At 35.4% G+C, this 26,530-nt stretch overlaps 1 protein-coding gene across 1 annotated transcript; it reads left to right on the top strand.

Annotated features, from left to right (window-relative positions):
- The first annotated feature begins 370 nt into the window (after positions 1-370).
- LOC143401853 (amine sulfotransferase-like) lies at positions 371-19,862 on the top strand. The gene is made up of 8 exons (XM_076859454.2): positions 371-424; positions 876-1,023; positions 4,701-4,853; positions 6,346-6,554; positions 9,878-10,004; positions 10,854-10,948; positions 17,560-17,746; positions 19,741-19,862. The coding sequence occupies exons 1-8, from the start codon at positions 371-373 to the stop codon at positions 19,860-19,862; spliced, it is 1,095 nt and encodes a 364-aa protein (XP_076715569.1).
- Positions 19,863-26,530: the final 6,668 nt, after the last annotated feature.

The following is a 26,530-nucleotide window of genomic DNA, read 5'->3' on the forward strand; positions in this document are numbered from 1 at the left end:
TAGTTTAACACCCATCAAATTCCAATTTCTTAGTTTTGCAAATATTTCAACACAGGCAACTGAAGTTATTGAAAGTGTTATATTTTTTGCTCCATTTAAGCTTTTATAGGTGTTCCACATCTGACATTGTGGGACAAAATATTAAACATGGTTTCATAGATTCAACATCAGGAAATAGTCTGCCCTGCTTGACTATCAAATGAATCACTGAGATGTTGACTTTGATTACATATTCATTTTCATTTTTTTTTTGTAAAAAAATTTTTAATTAGATTTAATGAGTGAGGCCTACGAAAGAATCTAGTCTTTGGAAAGAGGATATAGTAACACTTTTTAAATGCATTTTTTTTTTCAAAAAAGAAAAGGAAAAATGAAAATCATGCTGGAAACAAACTTCTCAGTATTCATTTGTGAGTCAAGCAAGGTAGGCTGTTTCCTGCTGTTGAATCAAGTAAATGAACTTTGATTAAAGCAGTTGAAGACATGTGCCCAGAGGAAAATAAAGTTGCCTAACATCACACTCCCCTTCCAAAATGAGTGCACTCTAATTTTACTACACATGTATTGACAAGAACTGCTATGAATTAGTGTTATCTTTGCATCTGTTAAAAAAATTAGGGACATTTTTTCTTTCTTGTTGAGAACATCTGAATATTATTTTGTTCTTGCCCCATGTCCTGAAAGGCCTAAAACTTTTAATGTCTGTCTCAGCCAGTAAGATTTGTAGGGAGACCTACAAAGCCTATGCTGGTAAACTACCAGCTGGGAAGGGAAGGGAATAATTTTGAACCCAGGAGTCTAATCTTCCCTAGGAAGGAGTCCCTGAGGGCCACCTTAGCCATGAAGGCTGTGGTGGGGTGTTTTCCTCCCTGCAGGTGGGCAAAGAGGTTTTCCGGACAATCAAAGGTCAAATCCTCCCGACACCACCATTGGGTTTAGGACTCCAGGAATGGGAAACTCACCAATCGAAGGTCGATGGTGGATGGAGTTCTGGCGGTGGAGAAAATGGGTTCAGGCTGTCCAGTGAGTGGCACTTCAGAAGGAAGAGGGACCCAAAAACGGGTTTTAACCCTCTTCCCGGGTTTTGGCACCAATGAAAGGAAAGTGACCACAACACTCGGAGTGACCAAGAGATCTTTATTGCAGCAGTGCGAAAGAGGAGAAAAGAAAGAAAGAAGAGAGAGAGAGGGAGAGAGAGGAGAGAGCACACATCAAAGGGAGACAGAGAGAGCAAGAGAGCAAGAAAGAGAGAGAGAGCAATCACAAGAGAGAGACAGAGAAAGCAAGAGAGAGGGGCCAGGCAGGAGGAAGTTTTATAGCCTAAATCTAATGGGGTCACTGGGTCTGCAAGCTGCCTTGCTGGCACAAGGGGGTTAAGTGTTCAGCCCTGAGCAGGGGGGCGAAGCGCTCAGCCTTGAGCAGGGGCTTGGGCTTTTGGGCTTGAAGCAAACAGTTGATAAAGAACCAGATAGAGGGTTTGAGTGGCCAGGTCATCCTGCAGATAACTTTGTTTAGCATGCCCTGCAGACAGCTTACTCAGCCTGTCCTGCACCTAAAAGGTTCAAATTCTGTATTTAATGGGAACTTGAGAATCAATCATTAGATAATCATTATCTAAGAGCATCTTGTATGAGAAACAAAAGACTGAGGAATGATTCCATGAGAGATGTTAGAAGAGACCTGAGATGAATAAGTTACTGTGGAAAACAAAAAGCTAACATCTATCATTAAAACAAATAAGGCAAACTCTATGTACACTGAAAAACAAATTTGTGTTCTTTGCGAGTTTATATAACCCACTAGTAAGTTCATATAACCCCTAGCGACTTCTGTAGCCACTGCCAAACAACAGAAGAAACAAACTGGGTGAGATTATCAAGAAAAGATCTTAAGAATGATCACCAGCCCCTGAGATGGGCTGCAAAGACAGACTTAACCATCATTCAGGTACAAGGAAGCTGTCCTTGAAGATTTTGAATGCATCTTTGTGTTTGTTTCATAATTGCTATAATTCAGTAAATGTGCCCTCTCTTCTTCTGAAATTTTTAAAGTATCTCCAAAGGTTTGATCCCTTTAAAGAACCTGGGATAACCTGATATACTTTCACCAGTGTCAACAACATCTTACCCAATTTATAAGAGCTGAGTTACACAGGTTCTAGAACACTACTCACTGGCCAAAACAAACTCCATAGGGACTACTTATTCCTCAGTGACACAGCAGTTCCTGTCAGCCTGGAATTTTTGTGAGAGCTGGTTTTACTTCATCAGCTGATCTCAACAGTGAGTACTAATAAAATAGATTCTGAGCCACTGTCAATTCTCATCCTGTTTTGCATGAGAGATTACTATCTGTATTTACCTCCTTTAATTATCTATGAACACCCCCACCCCTTTTCTTTGGGACTTCCATGAAGGAATAAGAAGGAGACACAGACAGGCTTCCTACTTACACAATCGCCTTCTCCTGCATGCATCAAAGACATGCGAACTATACTGAGGAGCCAGTGAGCATCCACCTGAATCCTCCTCACATGCAGCTTTCTCCTTTGCTTCTGTGATACCAGAGCTCTCAAAATTTTCTCTCAGACTGAAAGTTGAGTGACTAAATGCAATAAACAAGAAAATAGAAGAATTCAGAATGTTTGTAGATGCTGCCTGATGCTCTTTCTCATCGCCCAGAATTTCTGGAACCCTTTGTGACATTTCATAGGGTGTGTGGATGGTGTTACTAGCTGTTAGGTGGGATGTGGTAGGGATCACACTTCACTGTTGGCTTTCTCCTCAACTTATATCTCCTACCATGTTCTTCTCCATTTATCCAAGTGATGCAGTATAAATTCTCCCTCACCACAATCTGAAGGCTGAATTATCCAAAGTTTTTCCTAGGAAATGCACGATGTCAATATCAAAATATCTCTCTATCTGCCTGTATTGAAAACAATATTTTGATGCATCAGCCCAACTCTTCCCTCCCCAGAACTCAATATTTCATGTTTCCTAGATGTCAACTTAATGAAGGGAAACCTCTAGCAGCTTAGTAGGGCCTTAATTTTATCTTTCATTTGGTAGCCAAGAAACCATTCATGAAGGCATCACCCAGGTGAGTCTAACGTTAATCATTTTCTGTTCTTATTCTGGAAAAGACTAAACTCTGAATTCCTCCTATTGATCAGGTAACTTGGATTGTTTGTAAAGAACTCAATGTTATTTCTTGACATACAATTTAAACAAAGCCAAATTTACAGCTTTTTAGCAAATTCAGTTTCTTGATATGAATAGAATTAAAAAAAAATAACTGAAATCTATACTGGTTCTAAATCTACAATTATTAGAACTTATGGGATTGTCTCAATCATGTAATCTTCAAGGAAAGATTTCTCAGGAACAGCAAATAGAAATGCTTGGCTGGTCTGAATTTTGTAGGGATTCTGACCATGGAAATACACAGGGAAGCATTCCTCTTGTGAGCACATTCAGAGAGGGTAACTGGCACTCTGTTTCCCACCCTTAGAATGCTCAGCAATTTCTCCTAGGAACTAGTAAGATAATGAAATATGTGCTATGTCTAGCTGCTGTGGCTATGCCCCTAAGAGTCTTATCAGCCTAGACCTTGATCTCAGGCACACAGCTCCTGAGACAAATACAATGTTTCATTGACCCTAAACTCGTCCACATAACAATAACTTTACACAATAGACTTTCTTGAGAGATACATACAACTCCTAACATTACACATTGCAATTTAGTATGTAACTGAGGGATAAGCTGCATAATGTTGCTAATTCTGTAACCTGCCTAGTCATATAATGAACAATACATACCAAAGATGCTAATGACCTGAAGTGAACTATGGATATAAATAAAGCTGGCAGCTTGGCCATTCTGTCATCTTTCCTCCCTCTGCATCTTGCCTGTATGTCTCCCTTTTTGTTCTCATTACAAAATTTTAATAATATTTGTCTTTACATTGTTTGCTTTCCATTTTTGTTTTAGTTTATTATTGAGATTCATGTGATTTCTGATTTTAAAATCTCCTACTGTAAACTATGATAAGTTTCATGAAGTAACTTGTAACTACCAGGGCAGCATTTCTGAGGTAAAAACCAATTTAAAAAGCAAAGCTTTATCATTCTTCACTTTCAGCAGCATCTAAGATCCCTAATTCAGAAGTTTCTTTCAGACACAATGAGTTATGCATACTCTAGAGAAACATTAGAAATAAAAGAATATCCATTGAAGAATTTCTTATTTCTACAACAATCAAAAATATAAGCAATAAAAATATAAAACACTAAGAATTTCTGGATAAAAAGTATGAATTCTCTGGCCAAATTATCCCGTCTCCAATCTATCCAGTTCAGCTAGCTAGACAAGTTTAAATAATTTGGTTGACTTCTCTGAGTTAATTTCCTTTTCTCTATGTTGAGGATCATGATATCTGTTCCTCATGGACCTTTAAGAAGAGTTGTCTCACTTTTCAGCATTTCTGCTGCCTCATCTTTAAAACACTGATGCTAGCAATACAGCAATGTTGGCGTTTTGTGAAGTTTTAAATCATTCATATATGTGTTGTGGTTAGTGCCATTAGTATGTTCATACACATCAGACATTGCAATAGTGCTAGGCATATATTTACCACTCAATAACTATTATTCATTTCTAATATAACTTGAAATTATATGTTTGTACTACTTGTAGGTGAAAAATTATGGACAACACAGAGGAACACTTTTTTTAAATTTAAAGGCTACAATTTTGAAAGGTCTTTAGTTACAATTCCTATAGTAGAAAGTGTGGAAGATTTTGAAATTAGAGATGATGATGTCTTCATAATCACATATCCAAAATCAGGTAAGTATAAAGAGTGGCTTCACAATCATAGCCTTTGTTTTCCTTTAGGGTGTGTGTGTTTGTGTGTGTGTAAATGTGCTCTTTTTCAGATATCAACAGCAGCCTGACCTGCATTTATATATCCATTAAGGATCAGAAAAAAGTTAGATGAATCTCAAATCTCTACTACCTAAGCCCATTTGCAATGGATGTATTGTCAATTTTGTTATATATATATATATCAAAATATATATAAAATATTGAATGCTGAGCCAAGAGCAGGTACTGGGTAAATGCTGACCTGTTGACATGGTCTGCCAGACAGACCTGACACAGTTCAAACTCATCTTTTCTCTAATTTGTAAATGCTTCATGGGTTGAGATATTTATCATGTTCCAAGATGTTTCATTTTTTTGAGAAGTATTCCATGACCGCTGAGTTCCACTGAAGATTCTCAAAAACATTTTCAACCAGTCAGTTCTACTAGAAAATAAAAAAAGAATGATTTTGAGATTTGTGAAGACCATCATTACAAAAAAGTAGTAAAACACAATCCTGTTGGGCTAAACAAGTACTAAAGAGCCTATGTAATAGTGACTTTTACTTCAGCAGGGCAGGATTCTTGGCTTGGTTTGAGTTTTTAGAGTGGCCCATGTAGATTAAGAGGTAAAGCTGAAGTTATAAATGTCCACATAGAATGTTTTGCTCATTTATAGTGTAGTTTCCCCAGAATATCACAAGAAAGTTGGTCATACATGGTTAGGCTACATAAGTGAATAAAAATGTCTTCTATATATATACTGCTTTGCTCATGTCAAGTTCTGCTCTTTCCTGACATCCTTGGATGCTTAAATAGTTTACAAAACCACCTTAAGTGGTAAATAGAAAAGGAGGGGAAAGTGAACTCGCTATAATTTTGTTAATTTGACTATAATTCTAAAGGGTAAAGTTCTGAAAAAGGAATTTCATGAAGGAGAAACAGGTACCCACAAAATATAGTCAAAAGGGATTCAGTAACCAATAACATATTTTAAGAAAATATAGAAGAAATAAGCTCCAAGACTCCAAACATAAAGAAATGACACAAAGAGGGAAATGCTAATTTCCCTGATGTGAATAGTGCAGGGTGTATGCATGTGTGGAAATATCACACACTACCCCATCAATATGTAGAATTATTATAAGTTAAGGAAAAAGTTAAAAACACGAAAAAGGACCTAACATGGAGGAGGAAACAGAGAAGGAGAGGCAGAATTAATCCAAATCATCACTATCATGGAATCAGAACAAACACAGCTCTTCAAGTGATAAAGGAATTTAGAGTCTTTGATTTTATCTTTATTAACTTGAATGTTTCATAGAGACAAAAATGAAAGTTGGACAAAGTTGTTAGCATACATAGAGTGTTTAAAAGTAAAGAAAGCTCAAATGATTTTATGGTGAATGACACTATTGTTGACTTAATTTTTAATGACTAATTGAGTTTGAAAACAAGATGATTTATTTTTTCAGGTACCATCTGGACACAGCAAATACTAAGCTTGATTTATTTTGAGGGGCATCGTAACAGAACCGAAGACATCAAAACAATAGATAGAGCTCCCTTCTTTGAATACAATAATCATAATTTGGACTTTATCAAAATGCCATCCCCTCGCATCTTCACTTCCCACATCCCATATTATTTAGTTCCAAAAGGTCTGAAGAACAAAAAAGCTAAAGTATGTCATACAGCTTAAATTTCTCTCTCTCTCTCTCTCTCTCTCTCTCTTCTTCTTCTTCTTCTTCTTCTTCTTCTTTTTTTTTTTTGCACAAACAAAATAACCTGCTTTAAGTAGATTCCCCAACCTCACTAAACCACAGTTTTCCAAATGTTACAATCATTGTATGTTTAGGATATAGTCTTCCACAATAAAAATATATGAAAGTCCTAAAAACTATGCCTGTAATAAGGAATTGTGGATATAATTTGCAATGTAATTCTATAGCATATAACAAAAATTCTTTCACATTGGCCATGAATGCCACTCTTTTTTATGGTTTCATAGAATTTATTGTGTGGCTTTGCAATAATTAATGTGCATTTGATGGACAGGTAAGTTGCAGCCAATGGATGTCTTGTGTTGTAATAAACATTCCTATAAAGACTTGCACTTTAATTCTCATGCCGTGTTTCAATTAATGTGAAGTTTACAAATTGAAATGTCTAATATTTTAAGTGTTGACAGGGATTATCTACCTGTTTTTATGATATATGAATTATACTTCATCAAATACCATGTAGGAATGCCTCTGTCCTCACATGCTTACTAATAATGGGAATTATCAAATTTGCCTAATATGCTAAGTAAGAAAGTAATCTCATTTTTGAGTGAATTTAATCTTTCATTTTTAATAAGATTATCTTTTTATATATTTTTATAGGCCTTTAAATAACCTTTTTATTCTTTGCCTGTATTTCTTTAGGTTGTCTTATTTACTGTTTGTCGAATATTTACTTGGGGCAAAGTCTTCCCCTTTAAAAAGAAAAGACTTTTCTGAAAAACGGTTTAAAACTTTTAACCTTATGTAACCCAACTCTTAATACTTCTTTCATGACTTCTGGTTCTGGTGATTTACTAAGAAAACACAACAGCAACAACAAAGATTATGTAAATACCCTCAGCTTTTTCCTAGCTAACATTATTTTTAACCTTTTTTGGGGGGGGGGGAATATGGGATTGAACTCAGGGTCACTCAACCACTGAGCCATATCCCCAGCACTATTTTGTATTTTATTTAGAGACAGAGTTTCGCTCTTTCATTTCATTTCTGTGGTTATATATTTTCAGCACCTCTCTTTTTTAATATTTATTTTCTTTTTTAGTTTTTGGCGGACACAACATCTTTGTTTGTATGTGGTGCTGAGGATCGAACCCCAGCCGCATGCATGCCAGGCGAGCACACTACCGCTTGAGCCACATGCCCAGCCCCTCACCACCTCTCTTTTTGAGGCTGGCTCTGAACTTGTGATCCTCCTGTCTCAGCCTCCCAAGTAGCTGGGACTATAGACTTGGGTCACCAAGCCTGGCTATATTAAAATCTTCTTAGGATTATAAATTAAATCTTATACTGCTTATTATATGAGACATGAATATTGCATTATACTTGTCCCAAGAGTCACTAATTGACACAGAAAATTTTTTAAAAATATTCTGTGTCAATTAGTAAGGCAAAGTTTTCTATCAACTTTTTACAATATAGTGTAGTTCCACAACGCTTGTCAAATGTGGATTTTAATTTAAGAGACATTTGTTCTGGGAAAACAGACATTGCAAAATACCAACATTCTTCGAGCTTCATTCAATGGCTCTATTTTATCAGGTTTACTTTAATACCATCAATATGTACCTTTTATCATTCTTTTTACCCACTTGTAGATATTTAACATAGAAAAAAGTATAACTTTTTAATAATCTTGTCAATTTACTCCAATTTTGTGGTTATATATTTGCATTCATGCTGCAATGATAAAAATTTTATATTCTCTTATTTTTAGATTTTCGGGATATAAGGAGTTTTCTATTTTACTGGGTTTTCACCCTCTGAAGAACTAGCTTTTTTTCTGGATGTATACTTTCATTTCAATATTTGTCTCATTTTAGTATATATCTTTCTATCTTCTTTAATTAAATGTTCAGTTTACCTATTTCCAGTATTTACTTTTGTCAATATTAACATTTTAAAATGAATATCACCTTTAGTATAACTATGGATATGATTTTGTTAATGTTTAAAACTCTGTTTTTTCAGTTTTACTTTTATAATTGGTTTCAGCTCTTTTGAGATTTTTTTAGTTTGAAAGTGTTTGTATAGTTTTCTATCATGGGCAATGGTGTTTACATATTCTAATTTTTGGAATTTATTTAAAAGTTAATTGTCAATTGCATGATCAGTTTTCAAACATGTAATATGTTTCATACGTGAGAAAAAGAGATAAACTTTCTGTGTTGGATACTTATACAAATTTTAAAAACTAAATAAAATAAAATTTTAATAATCAATTTTACAAGTTTATTTTTGCTTTTATTGTTTTGTTAAAGACAATTCTCTGTAAGTGTTCTACTATGATTGTGGCTAAATCAAAATACTTACAGATTTACTGGAGCTTTTCCATTGAAGTTTTTCTATTATGAGCATCAGTGGACTAAAGTTCCTTAGCTGTACGTCTTTGAAAACAAATTATGGGACATACTGTTAAATCATTTGGCCTACAATTTTACTTAATTTCATTTTGTTCCTTATTCTCTAATTCTCTGGGACTTTGCCACATGTTTCTTCTTGACTTGAAATGCCAATTTCACTGCTGCATAATATAACTTCTGAAAGTAGTTCTATCAGATCTGTACTTTCTCTTCATAGAAAAATTAGAAAATTCCAGAATTTGCATATCACTACATGCTTTTATTAGTGTTCTTGAGAACGGCCTTTGGGCACATATGCAGGAATTTTCCTAGAATATATATCCAAGTAGGGAACTGCAAAGCCAAAAGTACAAGGATGTTCAGTTCTATGGGATGGGGCTATATTTTCTGAAGAAAGCAGGTGTATCAGTTCCTGCTAAATTGCTAATGGACATGTTTTGACTTCCTCCTAGTAATGATACATATCAGAATTTTAAATTTTTTCAATGTGTTATTTATGAAGAGGTATGTTAAAGTGATCTTAACCTACATGTCCATACTCAGTAATGAGATTAAGCCTGTTTTGAAAGGTTACTGACAATAATTATTGTGTATTCTATGAAAGGACTTTTTTTGGTTCAACTTTTCATTAGTGGTATTTTCTTATTAATTTTCTTTATACAGTTTCTGTCCTATAAGTAAAAGAATTTATTTCAACACTTTTTGTAATAGAGAAAAATTGGGGGAACACCTAATTTTCCATGACTAGAAGAATGGATTAAAATGATTATGATTCATTCAGCTAATGAATATGATGCAACTCTTAAAATCTTGAAATAATATGCTGGAATTGTTAATATTATTTCTAATTCTTCCTGCAGATTCTTTATATCTACAGAAATCCTAAAGATGTTTTGGTTTCCTATTTTCATTATTCAAATTGGGTGGCTATATTAAAGAATTCTGAAACTTTTGAGAATTTTATGAAAATGTTTCTAGATGGACAAGGTAACTATGAGTTTATTTATCAAGGAACTTAGGGAAGATATTTAGAGAGATGGAAAAGGGCAATTGTACAATGGATGCTCTTGAGTAGTTACTATGACACATCAACTTAATCTGCCACCCAGTGGCCTTTCCTTCCTTGCCAGGACCATGTGGGTCTTGTCATGTTTTCAAAGGCATGTTGTTTAGGAAACATTTTGACCAGTCCATAAGAGGCTTACACGTATTCTATCAATTTAAACTATCTACAAATATAATTAAAACAATACATTCCAGAATCACTAATGATCAGGGTGTTTGTGTACTCTCTCAAGGACCTGTGGTAAGCCTTCTAGGGCCATGGTGGAGTTTATCACTCCACTATTGACGAGGATTGACTGTTGCAAGGGACTTGTAGTGAGAAGTATCAGGATCTCACTCACTTAAAGATTACATTCAGGTTCTGTCTCATTGTAAACAGGTAGCTTTGCTATCCAGAGATCTTAGAGAATGAGAAGAAGAATGGACATGTGTGTATACTGGTGGATATAGGAAAGTGGAGGAAATTGCTTTAAAGAAATCTGATTTAAACTGAGACCCAGGGGCTTTCTCATTTCTTCATTGCTGCCTTCCTGCATCCATAAGGTCGCTTTTCATGGTCACTTCTCTATGAAAACCATGATTGTTCCCCTAAGCAGTAATCATTTCAAAACAGTAATATAGATGTTCAGTGGTTGGGCCTTTATTTTTGTTTTTGTGACTGTAAGGAGGAAAAGACAGATTTCTTTACTATTCAATAAGTGCAACATCTTCACCTTGTTACTAATTATTTTTTTATTTATTTATTTTTTTTACTAATTATTTTTTGCACAGTGGTGGGAAGTCGTTGGTTTGATCACATAAGAGGCTGGTATGAACACAGACATGACTTCAATATTCAGTTCATGAGCTATGAAGATATGAAAAAGGTAAAATAAGAAGTATTTTTAAAATTCTATTTTTTAAACCTTTTTTCTCCTGGTTTCAGGAAAACTCATTCTCCTAGTCATTTTCATACATATTTCATAGGTTTTTGGAGGGTGAGTGGGGGTTCTAATTTCCTGCTTATCCATTAATTATTACTGGTTTTCCTCAAGGGTGTCTTCTCACTATGCACAGTCACCATGGTTATCATGTAACAACTGTAGCGTTAAAGGCTACCTCAAATATCTAGGATACCAATATTGTAAATCATTTTTATTAATATTAATTACGTATTAATGGGTTTTGGTATCTGATTTCTATATGACCATACTACATGCACTGATCATATCCAATCTCCCTTCTTCCACTCTCTTACCTCCCCTTCGCCCTGGACCCTTCATAGGCCTAGTATTCAGGATTCTACTTTCAGTCAATATTTGTTGTTGTTCTCACATGTGCCTCTTGCACTATTTGTCTTTGTATGTCTGGCTTATTTTATTCAACATGATCTCCTCCAGTTCATGAATTTTTCTGGAAGATTTCATTTTTTATATCTGAATAATAGTCCAGTGTGCGTGTGTGTGTGTACCATATTTTCTTTATGTGTTCATCTTTGATACACACCTAGGCTGAATCCTTATCTATTGTGAATAGTGATACAATAAACATGGGCATGTGAGTTATCTCTTGTATGGTGACCCTGTTTCTTTTTGATACATACCCAGGAATGTAACAGTTGGATTATACAATAGTTCTGTTTTTTTTTAGTTTTTTTTTTTTCTTTTTGAGGATACACCTTACAGCAAACATTTTTCCATGGTTGTTATACTTAAGAAAGTTCATCAAGGAACACCATGACACTGGGGAAAGAAGCCACTTCAAAGACAGGATAATTGTTGCTATAGATGAGGGTGAGCACTGTGAAGCACATTCTTCCTGTTTTTTAAAGATAATCTTAAAACTAGTTCTCATGTGAAGTCATAGGATGCTTATATGCTGGTGAAAGTTTCAAAACTGCCTGAAAATTTTGTGTAATTCAAACATAATACAGTTGAAGCTTATTGTTCTGTGGTCTCTGGTTGATATGCTGATTCATTAGTACATCATCTATTCAGTTATTTAAAAAAATCACCGAATGATTGCTCTGTGACTGGCACTGAATCTTGAGTAATAGATGACTGAATCTTTTATAGACATAATTCATAATCTATCAGGGAAAACAGATACTCACCAAGCTAGTATATGTAGTTCAAAAGTAATAAGTGAAATTATAAAGCAAAAGTCTAACTACAATGTCAGTGTGCATATGTACTGAGAATAGCTAGTATAGTTGATGGTCTTTTTTTCTGAAATAAATAAATAAGAGCTAACAGAAAGAAAAGAAATGGGAGAGACTTATAAGGAAAAAGGAAAATACATGAGACCTTTGAAGACCTAAGGGAAGAACTTGAACAACGTGGAAGAGATGAAAGATTAATATAGAGGGGTTTTGTAGGAGCCAGATTTTATAAGATCTGTGGGCTATGTTAATGAGAGTGATTTCTTTAAAGTTAAAAGTAGTCAAGAGCCTCTTAAAGAATTATTAAGAAGGGTAGCCATAGATTATAATTCATATTTTTGAATATTACTTCCATTCATGAGTTGAAAAGGAAAAATAGTGAATATAAGGATACCAGACTAGACAGAGAACAGTGTGTTAATCCACTGAACATCAGTAGTTCCTTGGATTGGAGTAATGTCATTATGAATGAAGAGAATACAGTTTTGAGGCACAGTTAAGATGTAAAAAAAAAGGGATTGTACAAAGGACAAACGATAAAGAGAGAGGTATCAAGGATGCTTCCTTTATTTCCAGTTGGTGCATCTGTGAAGATAGGGGTGTCATCTGTGAAAGTTTGTAGGGCACTCTGAGGCAGGTCAGGTTACAGGGGGATTAGAGGAGCTTGAATATAATGTTGTTTTTGACCTCTGAATATTAAAGTGATTTAGAAGAAATCAAATAAATAGAGTGAGAAACAAATGAAAAATACAAATCAAAGGCTCAAAAAATATTTCTGTCTTTAGATATTAATGCCATTAATTTGAACATCATCACTATAAAGAATATAATGGTAGTAGCTTGGGAGGCTGAAGCAGGAGGGTTGAGAGTTCAAAAGTAGCTTCAGCAATTTAGTGAGGCTCTAAGCAACTCAATGAGACCCTATCTCAAAATAGAATATAAAAAGTAATAGGGATGTGGTTCAGTGGTTAAGTGGCCCTGGATTCAATTCCAATACCAAAAAGAAAAAAAGAAAGTATGAGAAGAATGAATGTGGATAAAATTGATTGGGGTAGGATGGAGTAAGGAAGTAAAGTAGAGAAGGAATATAGACCTTGGTCAACTCAAGTTTTCAGCTTTAGAGCTCTTTCTAGAGAAACCTCACAATGTTGTCAAAAATTAGATATTCAGGGCTGGGGTTGTGGCTCAGAGGTAGAGTGCTTGCCTAGCATGTGTCAGGCACTGGGTTCTAGTCTCAGCACTGTATTTAAATAAATGAATAAAATAAAGGTCCATCAACATGCAAACAATATTTTTTTAAAAAATTAGGTATTCATCAAAGTTGGAATACTTTTTGGAGTCTTCCTTTGTCTGCTGCTTCCCTTGGAAATGTCTTGGTAGTTTTATGAAACACTGCCCATGTCTGCTTCTCCAGTGATAAACCCAGCAAGATGTATAAACTCAGGGCAGTTTCTCTCAGAGGATTTTTCACATTTCTCACTTAATTAGTAGTGGTAGCCCTAGAACCTTAATGACTATGCAGGATCATTTTCTACTTTCCTGTCACAAGTAGAGTCGAGTGGTATATAATTGAACTAGAAGCGATTATAACTATAATGTTTAAAGATTCATATTTAGGTGGCAAAAGTCAAGTTAAAAGACCAATAATTCATTATCATATAATGAGGATGGAGGTTACCACTGGGGGAAGGACAAGGTTTAAAATGAGGAAAGGGTGTTTATTGTGGGGTTCTGGAATGCGTGTCATTTTCATATGTGTATTTTATTTTAAAATGTAAAAATTCTGGAAATACTTTATCTTAAGAGAAATGATACTCCTCTTCGGGGGGAGTCTGATATGAAATATTTAATCTTTCCCACCCTGTTATCTTTTCCTTCAATATATTGGAACTGGCTGATGCCTCTAGGAAAGAAATGCATACATACCTGAAGGGTGTGGGGCAGTTGTCTTTGGAGACCCCATAAATACAGTGGTAAAGAAGAGAGCTGCTCATTGTGTTACATGAAAAACCATTTTGTGAAATATGGCTAGAATTTTGGACAGTATTTGGTAGTAGAATTAGGGAACAGCTCTTGTGCTGAAGAACTGGCGAAAGTACAAGACTCTAGCAAGATCTAGAAAAGAATCTCTGAATCTATGTTATAGTTTAGATATGATCTGTCCCCCAAAAGATCATATGTGAGACTATGAAAGAAAAGTTTAGGGATGATATATGATAGGATGATAAAAGGCCTGACCTAATCAGGGCATTAATCTCCTGACAGGGGGATTAACTGAGTGGTAATTGTAGGAGGTAGGTAGGGTATAGCTGGAGGAGGTACGTCATCAGGGATATTCCTTTGAGGATAATATCATGAGTTGATTGGAGCTCTCTCTGCTCCTGGTGTGATGTCTTGAATAACTTTTCTCCACCGCATTCTTCCACCATGATGTTGTCACTCATTTCAGGCCCTTTGGAATGATGCCGGCTGTCTATGGGCTGAAACCTCTGAAACTGTGAGCCCCCAAACAAACTTTGCCTCCTCTAAGTTTATTCTTGTCAGGTCTTTTGGTCACAGCAATGAAAAATCTGACTAAAACAATCTGTGTTTTATCTTCCATTAAAATTATTCACCAAAGTCTACATTTCAATTAAGAAGCTGGGGGTGTATCTGATATTTTGCTTAATAAAAGGTAGCTTTCATTATACAGAATACATGTATGATGTTGTGAGGAGAAAAAGAAAAAAAATGTGTCACATTAGATTGGATAGAGAGAAATGATGGGATGGGAGGGAAGGGGAAGGGGGGATAGGAATGGCAGAAGAACAGAATAGACATTATGATTGCTGTATGTATATAGGTGACTCTATGACCAGTGTGATTCTTCAATCTGTACAATCAGAAAAATGAGAATTTATACCCCAATTGATTCAAATGTATGAATTGCCAAGATCATTGTAATGTCATGTGTAGCTAATAAAAAAATAATATTTAGCTTTGGGGGAAAGATTTTAATTTTGTCTCCAATTTTCTTGTATGTGACAAGTATAGATGTTTTGAAATTCTTTCAGATAATTTCTGCGTTTGCAACATCTATAGTTCTATTTTTATTGTCTTTTTTATGCTAGAGCTTGTTCACATTTTCGTATCCCTTTGTATTCATTCATATCCTGATTTTTCTGCTCCCAAGTTTGGTGTAGAAATAAGTTAATAACTGTGGTGTAGGAAACCAACCTTGCTTGTGACTGAGTCACACTCCCCAGCTGGGTGCTGAGGCCCTCAGTCACAGAAATGTGGCAGAGCTTTCCCCACCCTTCTTGGGTTCAAGGGTTGGTGTCTCCTGCATGGGTGTGTCTTGCTACAGCCCCATGGGTGGAGCTATGCTCACCTATTCCTTTGTAATATAACCCCTTACCCTGTTTAGGATAGAATCTTCCATGGAAGTGCCTTGTGTGTCCCCTTTTCTTACTGTGCCTTTGGGTGTGACCTACTCAGATGTCAGTCAACCTGCTGACAGTGGACATCATGAAAGTAGACTCAGCCCCCTGAAACCTGACCCCTTGCCTCATTTGAATAGCTTCTCCTCAGTAAAAGGGGTCAGGGCATGTGTGCTCTCTCTCTTCCTGCAGACTCTTAAGGTCAGAGGAACCATCACAGCGACCCCAAAGAAAAAGGTATTTGTGTCCCTTGTGTGGTTATTTTGCACAGCCCAATTAGCCCAGTTCAACTGGAGTAACCCCTGAGCCTTTTCTGTGGACCTGTTATTTTTAATACTAATTTTTAATACACACTAAATTTTTTCCCCTACAAGAATACAACTAACATACTCAGGAAGTTAGCAAGGCCCTGTATCCTCTGTCCCCAACCTGCCAACCCATCTCCATTTCTTGTGAGCACATAGTGTATCAAGCACTTTGAAGTTCACATTTCATAGGGGTAGGGGTTTCAGGTTTCTTTAGTTGGGGGCTCATTTTTTTTTTTTATTCAGAAAATAAATCCTTGCTTCTTGAATTGAAAGAAAAGTTCCTTTCTGATGAAAATTGTTGTAACCTCTTTGAGATACAGTTTTTCCAGTTAAGTACTCTTGCCTTGATTAGTCTTAGGGGAATCATACAGCATTTGTCCTTTTTGACTGGCTCATTTAACTTACCATAATGTCTTCAGGGTTCATGCACTTGTAGTATAATCAGAATTTCCTTCCTTCTAAGGATGAATAATATTCCACTGTACATTTATACTATATTTTATTTATGTATCTCATACATATACATACATATAGATCACTTTTATATTCTGCATTGTGAATAATGATGTATGAATATGGTGTACAAATCTCTCTCTGAGAGTTTAATTTCAATTTTTGGGGTACATACACAGAAGTGGATTTGTTGGTTCATATTGTAATGCTGTTTTTAGGTTCATACTATTTCAATTGCATTTGCAGCACATTTACATTTCCCAACATGCATAAATCTTAATTTTTCTGTGTCCTTGGTCTTATTCTTTTCTGTTGAGGTTTATTTTTAATAATAAAAATATTGAAATAAAAAATAAATAAAAAAATTTAAAATTTCAAATAATAATAGCCTTCCTAATGGGTGTGAAGTGGTACCTTACTGTAGTTGATTTGCATTTCCCTAATGATTAGTGATGCTGGGCATCTTTTCATGTACTATTGGACATGTGTACATTTACTTTGAAGAAATCTCTATTTAAATCCTTTGCCAATTTTTAATTGGACTGATTTTGTTGTTCTTGTTGATTTGTAAGAATTCTTTATGTATTTTGGGTAGTAGAACTTATCAGATATTTGTTTTTTATTCTACAATGTAATTAAATTTCTTTGTTCTAATGTTCTTTGTGGTGTGTGTGAGTGCTTTTCTTGGGGTTTTCTATGTAAAAGATAATCTTGTGGGCTAAGAGGGATCATTTCATTTTCTTTATTTTCTGTTTCAATCCCCTTTTCTTTTTATTGCTTAGTTGCTCCAGCTAGTATTTTTAGTATCATAATAAATAAAAGTGGAAAAATGGAGTTGAACTTACTCCACATCTCAGATGAAAATCTTTCTCTCTTAGTTGAGTTTGCTGTTAGCTGTTCCAATAAGACTTTTTCATGTTGAGGTAGTTTCCTTCCATTGCAGATTTATTGAGCATTTCATCATAAAAAGATATTGGGTTTTGTTAAATGTTTTTTGTGCATCAATTGAGATAATCATGTCAGTTTGTTTCCCCATTCTCTTCTCATAACAAACTGCATGGTTCATATGATGACACTTCTTTGCATTCCAGGAATCAATTTCACTAGAACATGTTGTGTGTTTAGCTGTAACTCATGCATACTCATGACTCTTTCAGGACCTCAGAAGTGCAGTGCTGAAAATTTGTAGATTTCTTGAGAAAGAACTTAGTGAAGAAGTTGTGGATACTGTTGTGAAACAGGCTACCTTTCAGAACATGAAGACTAATCCACAAGCAAATTATCATGATATTCTAAAATATGAAATTGGAGTGAGAAATGATGAAGGACATTTTCTGCGCAAAGGTACTATTCAGTAGTTCATAGTAGCAAGATGTAAGCTGTCATTCAAGTCCTTGATACCTAGGAGAAATAATAAGTGCTTTCAATATGTCTCTCTAAGTAACAGTGACATTTGGAACCTAGAGAAGTTAAGTGTCTAATTGAGAGTAGGTCTGAAGAGGTTTTCAAGAAACCTAAGTGTTTTAGTATACAAACTGGCACATTAACTTGCTTAATTAATATTGCCTTGTTTCTAAGTCACATGAGCCTGGTCAGGTATATTAAATGAGAAGAACAATAATCCTTATTTTCCTTTTTTTTTTCTAGAATAATCTAAGAAGTAAACTTAATGTGTATTTTGCTGTTCTGGGAGGAGGTTTGGATTACTGTGTTCCCATGTGTCATCACTAAGAGTGATATCTTATTAGTGCTATCTGCTATGAATTCAGTTACTTCAAAAAGTCATTGAAATCATTTTTACTGTTATCCTATTACATGCTTGAAGTAGTTGTCAAGAATGAATATTATTTCCCTTGTAACTGATACCCTTTAAATTCAAATTATTATTATTATTATTATTAGTAGTAGTAGTAGTAGTAGTATAGTAGTACCAGGGATTGAACTCAAGGGCACTCAAGCACTAAACCACATCCCCAGCTGCTGTTCTGTATTTTATTTAGACAGGGTCTCACACTGAGATGCTTATAGCCTCACCCTTGCTGAGGCTGGCTTTGAACCCAACATCCTCCTGCCTCAACCTCCTGAGCTGCTGGGATTACAGGGATACACCACCACATATGGCTTCAGATTGTTAATTTTTAATTTAATCATTTAGTGTATAAATATTCTAAACTCTTCACTTCTACTTTATTCACATTTATGTCATAATTGGCTCATAATTTACCAATAGAATGATGGATATTAATTTATGAACAATTATATAAACATCTTATGGAAATTGCCCTAGATATTGATATATTTTAAAATTCTTATTTTTTGGTGACATTTATTATCAATTCTCCTGTTTCATTCTTCAGATATAGCAGATAAAAAGCAATTCTCATATCCCTAAGAGCTTTTTATCTTTTCCAAAGGCCAATAATAATGTCTACACAAGTGAACGTGATAGCTGAAAATGCCAAGTTATTTTTCACTTAAGAAGAATGGCATAATATAATCCCTGCGGCTCAGAAGGCTGAGGCAGGAGGAATGCAAGTTCAAAGCCAGCTTCAGTAAAAACAAGGTGCTAAGCAATTCAGTGAGACCCTGGCTCTAAATAAAGTACAAAATAGGGGTGGGGAGTGGCTCAGTGGTTGAGTACCCCTAAGTTCAATCTCCGGTACTCACCCCCACACACAAAAAAAGAATGGCATAATTATGGTTTACCCTTGTATAAAAAAAAGTGCAGAAAGAGAAGCTCTGGTGCTCTATATGACTTTGAATTATTTAGTTGAAATATTTGAGTCTTGGTTTTTTTTTTTCAAATTTAAAAAGAAAGAAACACTTATCTTGGAGGGTTTTAGTAAGAATTATATTACAGTTGATAAATGTGGTTCAGTTATTGTGAGGTTCACTTGGTATATATACATACTTTTAAAATTCTAATATATTCATATCCTTATAGTTTTTCCCTCCTAAGGATCACATAGTGGGAAAGACCAACATACTGGGAAGTGAATTTTAAATCTATTTACTGCATTATTGTGTTCCTAGATTCTTTATTCAATCTTTCCTGTTTAAGAAAAGATGAGTTCTCCAATCTTGTGGACACGAACAAATATTTAGCTTGGTTGAATAGAGATTTACCCATTAATTTCCAATTTTTTATTTCTGTGAACACAATAATATTCACATATTATTATAAAGTTACCACATGAGGTATATTGGTTGCTCCATTTAAATTTGACAGGTGTTCCACATCTGGGAGAATGGGACACATGGGTTCAAATGGTTGAGGCAGTCTTTAACATGAAGTGTTCTATATTCACCATGTCCCATTCATGTTCTTATCCCATTAGATACCATTGGAGATTGGAAACATCATTTTACTGTGGAGCAGAATGAAAGATTTGAGCAGATATTCCAAAGGGAAATGAAAGACTTTCCCCTCAAGTTCATCTGGGATATAAATGAGGAGTAGAATTCTAATCAAACTATAAAAGAATCATATAAACTCTAATCAGAGGCTATACCTTAACCTACATAATAATAATAACATACATAATACCTATTTAATTACTAATTATAAAACTTAACTAACAAAATTAATAAACTATGCTTAGATTAGTTGCCATGAATTCTTTAAAATTTAAAAAAATAGTTTAATAATTAAAATTACAAATCAGAAATTAAATTGCTTTTGCAGCTTTGGTACCCTGCATAAAAATGGCAAAACAGAAAGCATAAAACATGACTTGCAGATATCTTCAGAGACTATTCTGTATTGTGTATTTTCCATTACCCACAATTAAACTCAGGATCAATTAAACCTTAAAAATCATTTTATTCTTGTACTTAAATTTTAATTCTTTGGTTTCAAAATCAATGTGGATATTCAAGTGTGATATAAAATAAATGGAGAAATCCTACATAAACAGGTACTTCTTTTGAATAATTTAACAGATCACATTTTGCACTAGATAATAAAATAGTTTTTTCAGGCTGGTCATGATGGCATGCACTTGTAATCTCACAACCTCGGAAGCTGAGGTAAGAGGATAGCAAGTTCTAGCCAGCCTCAGCTACATACAGAGACCCTGTCTCAAAAGTTTTAGAAAAGGAAAGGAGGCTTGGGGATATAGTTGTAGAACTCCCCTGTGGTTATTCCCCAGTACTGTAACACCACCGCCACCACAACAAAAGTTCTATACATAATGTATCACTCAGTAAAATTACATCACAGAAATTTAACAGTTGAATATTTAATAAAACTTTAGTAGATTTATAAGCCTTTAAGGGTAGCACCATACGAAGTCATCAAATGGAAACAACCTGTGTTACTTGACTTTCCGTTATTATAACAAAATACCTGAGAGAATAAATTCATCATAAAGGAAAAGTCCATTTTGGATCATTGTTTCAGAGGTTTTAGACACAGTCACTTGACTCAGTGGATTATGGGCTGTAGTGAAACATTATTTCATGATGGGCAGTGTGTAGTGGAGTAAAGCTGCTCCCTTCAAGGCATCTGGGAAGGAAAAAGAGAGAAAGAAGAAAAGTCCAGGGTCCTGATATTCCCCAATGGAATGGCCCTGATGACCTAACTTCCTCCATCTAGACCCTACAGGTTGATCTGCTTCCCAAGAGCACTAAGGAGTAGGGATGGAGCTTTCAACAGAGGGGTCTTTTGGAGGACACTTACCCAAACCATAGCACAAACCAATATCCATGTACATCTAAATAAATAAGTAAATTGTGGCATTTCCCATAATGAAACAAATTATCTATAAAGAAGCATGAATTACAACTCTCTGAAAAACACACACAAGTCTACAAATATAATATTCAGTGGAAAAAAGCCAGACACTTATTTCATGTTTTCTTATATGATTCAAAAACAGGTGCAACTAATGATGGTTTTAGAAGGTGTTCATCTTCAAGGAATAATGTAGTAACTTCACAGGTAAATGAGAGCACTTCTGGGTTGTTAGGATCATTTTTTCCCCTTAATCTCAGTACTGTTCATTTTGGGAATATTTGTGTGACAGTGTACATAGGATTTGTATATTTTTCTGATTTTTACCATACATTTATTTGATTTATAAAATAAATAAGAAAACATTTCCAAAGAGTAAAAAAAAATCATGCAGTAACTAAATGGACAAAACATTAATTCATAGTTAGCAAAAGTTTGAAAACTAGGGAATACACAATGATGTGCTCAGATGCAAAAAGTCCCAGAGGAAAAAAGAAAGAGAACAAAGCATTTGGGTCTTTAGAAAACCACTGACAATAAGGACAGATTAGATTTTAAATGTTAATTTTAATGTTTTCTCTTCTGCAATGAGCAGAAATCTCCTAACCTTGAGAATCTTGAGAAGGAAAAGATAAAGTCTGCCCCCTATAGACTGAATTTGATGGACGTCATTACAAGGATTAAAGAATATCTTCCCTGTAACTGTTTGGGGAACGAGGTAGATAATGTTTCTTAAGCCAAACATCTCTATAGAACCTGAAATACACAGGACCCTTAAAAAGATCTAGAAAAGGAATATGAATTTTCATTTATATGGATTTTATTTTATCATAAAAATAAGCACACTGGTTTACACTTATCTGGGAAAGTGTGAAACTCTCAGGTCACCCCTTAATAAGGTCAAGGGTCTGGGCTGGGGTTGTATGCAGCTCAATGGAACAGCACATACCTAGCATGGGTGAGGCACTGGGTTCGATTCTATTTAAAAACATTAAAAGTCCATTGACAAGTAAAAAAAAAATTAAAAGAAAGTAAAGTCAAGGGTCTATTTATTTCTCTCCTTTCAGTGGAGTTGAAGGAGAAAATAAGGAATCCCTTACCTCTAGAATCTTGGATAAATGGGGAAGAAGATGAAGTTTAAATTCAATATGACTGTAACCGGGAAAAATCAGGAATTCTGGGAAAGTAGGGAATTCAAGAAAGCACAGGTCCAAGGAAAAACTACAGATGCCAGTTGTGGGGGGGAAAATATACCATACAGGAGAGAAACCCACCTAAGAGACCAGGGTTTTTTCTCAAGTAAATCCAGCCTACAGAAGGTTAAAGCTTAGTGTAGTTATTCAAAGATTCATAAAACCCTACAAAAAAAGCCATACTATCCAATTTTCCATACCATTATGGTATGGCAACTTAACACCCTTTGAGACCATCTGTCAAACATCTATAAATTCTAGGCAAATAACAAAAATACAAGTAGCTGAAGATACAGAAAGGTAAGCAAAGGCAGGAAGATTGTGGAGGGGAAACAAAACTCAAAGAAGAATCTAGAATGGGGAGGGTAAAGTTTTCCTTTTTTGTTTTTTATTTTTGTGTCCCTTTGCTCTCAGGAGCCAGCCACAGATAATAGTACTGGCAGCTGGAACACAATAAATACTTTACCAGTAAGTGGCACTCATGAACACTGCCCATCCAGACATTTACTCTATTTAATGTCTTTTCTAGGATCAAAAGAGGCATTTAAATTTACCATTAATTATATATCCACACTATAGTCATCATGAGTACATTTTATGCTTAGAAAAACATACAAAAAGATTCCTTATTTAATGATAATGTATTGGCCTCATATGATAATTTAGAGTGAAAGTCACATTAGTCTCATTTCTCTCATTCACAACCATGTCAGAGAAACTGAAGATGTGCTTATTTTTTCATCATAAAGAATATCAAAAAATAAAATAAATTCATTACATTTACTTCAACACAGTTCCTGTCTTTGATAAATAATAAATATTGTTGAAGTGTAACTCACTGCAGGACCTACAAGATTTCCATTTTCACAGAACTTTTCAATAGTGCTGTGCTCTGCTCACTCACTAGCTGAGTGATTTGCTCCCGAGGAGGCACCTTCCAGCACTGATACATACTTAAGTTCAGGGCTTTAATTATTCTCTCAATCTCCTACAACTTGGTAAGGATTGTCGCTCTATGACTCAGCAGTGGGATAGGGGTAGGGGATGTTATTTTCTACCCAGTCATTTTATCCTTAATTCTCCATTATCATCATTTAAAAAAAATAAATTCAACCTACAGACTTGCCGAAGTCTGGCTGGGCACAAAATAATCAAGCCGCCACGAGGCACTTGTATTTTCCAACAGGTACTCTTTTATTGCCCAAACTCCCGTGAACGCCACCCATGCTGTCCTTCCAGGAACACCACACACCAACCAGAACTCCCTCCACTGGAACTTCACCAACCAACGCGAACTCTCCAGGAATCCCCACAAGAGCTCAATCAGAACTCAACGGGAACTCCGCGAGAACTCAAAAGTAGCGGGCATCCCAGGTAGCAAGAGCTGCCCTATTGCCAGAGAGCAGGGGTCTATATATAAATGAATACACAGCCTGTTTAAATCCAGCATCATCCAGTCACAGCAATTATACACAGCTTAACTTAATTATCGTCATCTCAATGGCTCTTTGGCGTCACCTCTCAACCATTCCTTCTGGCAAAATTCCAGGGACCATTCCGACTCAGCTATGGCTTTCAACATCTCCCCCCTTCTGTTTAATTAAACAACAAGCATGTGGCTTAGGGACCGTGCCTGTCTTAGGTTGTCTAATACTACATATGGTCCTTACCCATCATCAGATGAGCTGACCTCAAGGCGTCAGCCTCCTGTCTTAGGTTTGTACCATTGCAATTGGATCTTACCGGTCATTGACTACTGAACCAGCATAGAGCCATACTTTTGGATAGGCCTTTGCACCAGTGTGTTGGGGGATGAGGTTCTTTGCCTCACCTCTGTTGGCCCCCAAATTTGGCCTTTGCACCAGTGTGGGGGGGTGAGGTTCTTTGCCTCACCTCTATTGGCCCCCAAATATTAGCTGAATGACCATCACAAGCAGAAGGAGGGAGGATACAAAAATACCACAACACCAAGCCAATTGATGGCTCCTTTTGGAAAAATTGTACCACCAATGACACCAAGCAAAGATACCCCAGCACTACCACAATTCACTGCACCAACAGATAGTTCACAATGCATACAAGTGATACATAGTCCAGGCAAGTTCTGCTAGCAGTTCAAAGCAGAGGAATCCATTAATATGTCCATTTACTTTGGGAGGATTGATGCATCAATTATTCATTGATGCATCAGTTTATACAGTTTGTTGTAATAGCTATTGTAGAAGCTATAGTTTGGTTTTATCTTTGTCTTCACTGGCACTAGGATGAAGATAGGAATTCTGGCAATGATGTCTAAAAAAAATTATGTAACATTCCAGCAGGCACTAAGAAAAAAATTTTCTGAACAATTTACATTAACCTGAACAGAATTATTAAATATAATGAAAAGTAAAGGTGAAAGTAAATAAACAGATCTGTTAACCTCCTTTTTGTTCACATATTAAAACAATCCTCAACAGCTGTTTACCTAATTTAAATTAAACCATTTAAATCACATGAATAATAATAATATTTGGATCCATTTTTTCATGAATGCTCCTCATATATGATATATGACATAAGCACATACAGACATACAACACAAAACACACACAACACAATACATACAACACATAACATAATAGTAAAGGCCTTGTAGCTTTTCACAGGTGAAATCTCCATTGCAATGTTTAAAAACTCCACAGTCAAAAAATAGAACTGATCAGAAAAACATTAACCTAGGTCTGTATGAGCTCAAAAAATAAAATAGAACTTCATGATGTTGGAAAAGACAATAATAAAATAGATATTGAAAAAAGCATCCTGGTTACCACCTGGGTTAGACTCTTCTTTGGATAGCCCATCCTTTTTCCTGTAACTTGCATATGGGTCTGAAGGTATTCCCACAAGCAAGCCCCAAGGTTTTTTACATTTGAAATAGGCTCTAATGATGTTCATTATGCATTACCCTCCAGGTGTGGGAGAACCACTGTTGCAGATGTAAGGATATCAGCTGTTATGGATCTGAGCCAAGTCATCTTCTTTTTGGTCTGTAGAAATCACTTTAGTTAGTCTCTCTGGAATCCAAATTGGCTGCTGTTCTCCCTGTAGAAACACACAAACAGACCCCCAACTTCAGACAATCACTGGGTCAGAACCTTTCCATTGTCTTGTTAGAATATCCTTCCAAAGTACCTTAGGCTCATGTCCATTTTTTTGGACACATATGCCTTTCTGCAGCACTAAGCCCTGATGAATCCAAGTTTTAAAAAGTCAGAGTAAAAAGGGTTATTTTAAGTTTATCTTTGGGGGATATATACCCCTTCCCAATTCCCTCTTTTTGCTTTAATATGTATATTTTAATAGTTTGATGAGCTCTTTCAACTATGCCTTGTCCCTGTGGATTGTATGGGATTCCTCTTATATGAGTATTGCCAAATGATGAGCAAAATTGTTTAAAAGAGGTAGAAGTATAGCCAGGGCCATGATCTGTTTTTAACTGTTTTGGAACGCCCACAGTGGCAAAATTTTGTAAGAAATGAGCTATAATATCTTTAGTTTTTTCTCTGGCATGAAGGGAGCCCATCAAAAATCTGGAAGAAGTATCAACTGTAATATGCAAATATTTTAATTTTCCAAATTCTGGCAAGTGTGTGATGTTCATCTGCCAAATATGGTTAGGTATCAATCCTCTAGGATTGACTCCAAGATTAACTTGTGGTCAAAAGGTCACACAATTTTGACATTGTTTTATTATTTGTCTAGCTTGTTCCTTAGTTATTTTAAAATGCTTTTGTAAAGTATTAGCATTGACATGGAACCTTTTATGAAAATTTGTAGCTTCTTCTAGTGTAGAAAAAATATGTATGTCATGTGTAGTTTTATCTACGAAATCATTGCCCAAACTAAGGGTTCCAGGCAATCCTGTATGTGCCCTGATATGTCCTATAAAAAATGGATCTTTTCTGTCCCAGATTAGGCTTTGTATAGTGAAAAACAAAGAGAAAACGATATGGAATGTGTAATCCTACCAGCATCTTCACAGGATACTATAGCATTAACTATATACTGACTATCAGAAAATAAATTCAATACAGAATCTTTAAACATCACAAAACTTGTTATACTGCATTAAGCTCTAACTTTGAGCTGATTGTTTGGGTACTAAAAATATAAAAGTTTGATCAGGGGTAACTACTGCTGCTGTACCATTATTTGACC

The sequence above is a fragment of the Callospermophilus lateralis genome, chromosome 6, assembly GCF_048772815.1.
Source record: "Callospermophilus lateralis isolate mCalLat2 chromosome 6, mCalLat2.hap1, whole genome shotgun sequence".
NCBI lineage: Eukaryota > Metazoa > Chordata > Mammalia > Rodentia > Sciuridae > Callospermophilus > Callospermophilus lateralis.

Bases quoted from the DNA above. Each gene is read 5' to 3' on its own strand.
- LOC143401853 (XM_076859454.2), top strand. From the start codon at position 371: ATGAAAATCATGCTGGAAACAAACTTCTCAGTATTCATTTGTGAGTCA. The intron at 1,024-4,700 runs GTGAGTGGCACT...TACTACTTGTAG, and splicing joins AAATGGGTTCAGGCTGTCCA to GTGAAAAATTATGGACAACA. The intron at 10,949-17,559 runs GTAAAATAAGAA...TGACTCTTTCAG, and splicing joins GCTATGAAGATATGAAAAAG to GACCTCAGAAGTGCAGTGCT.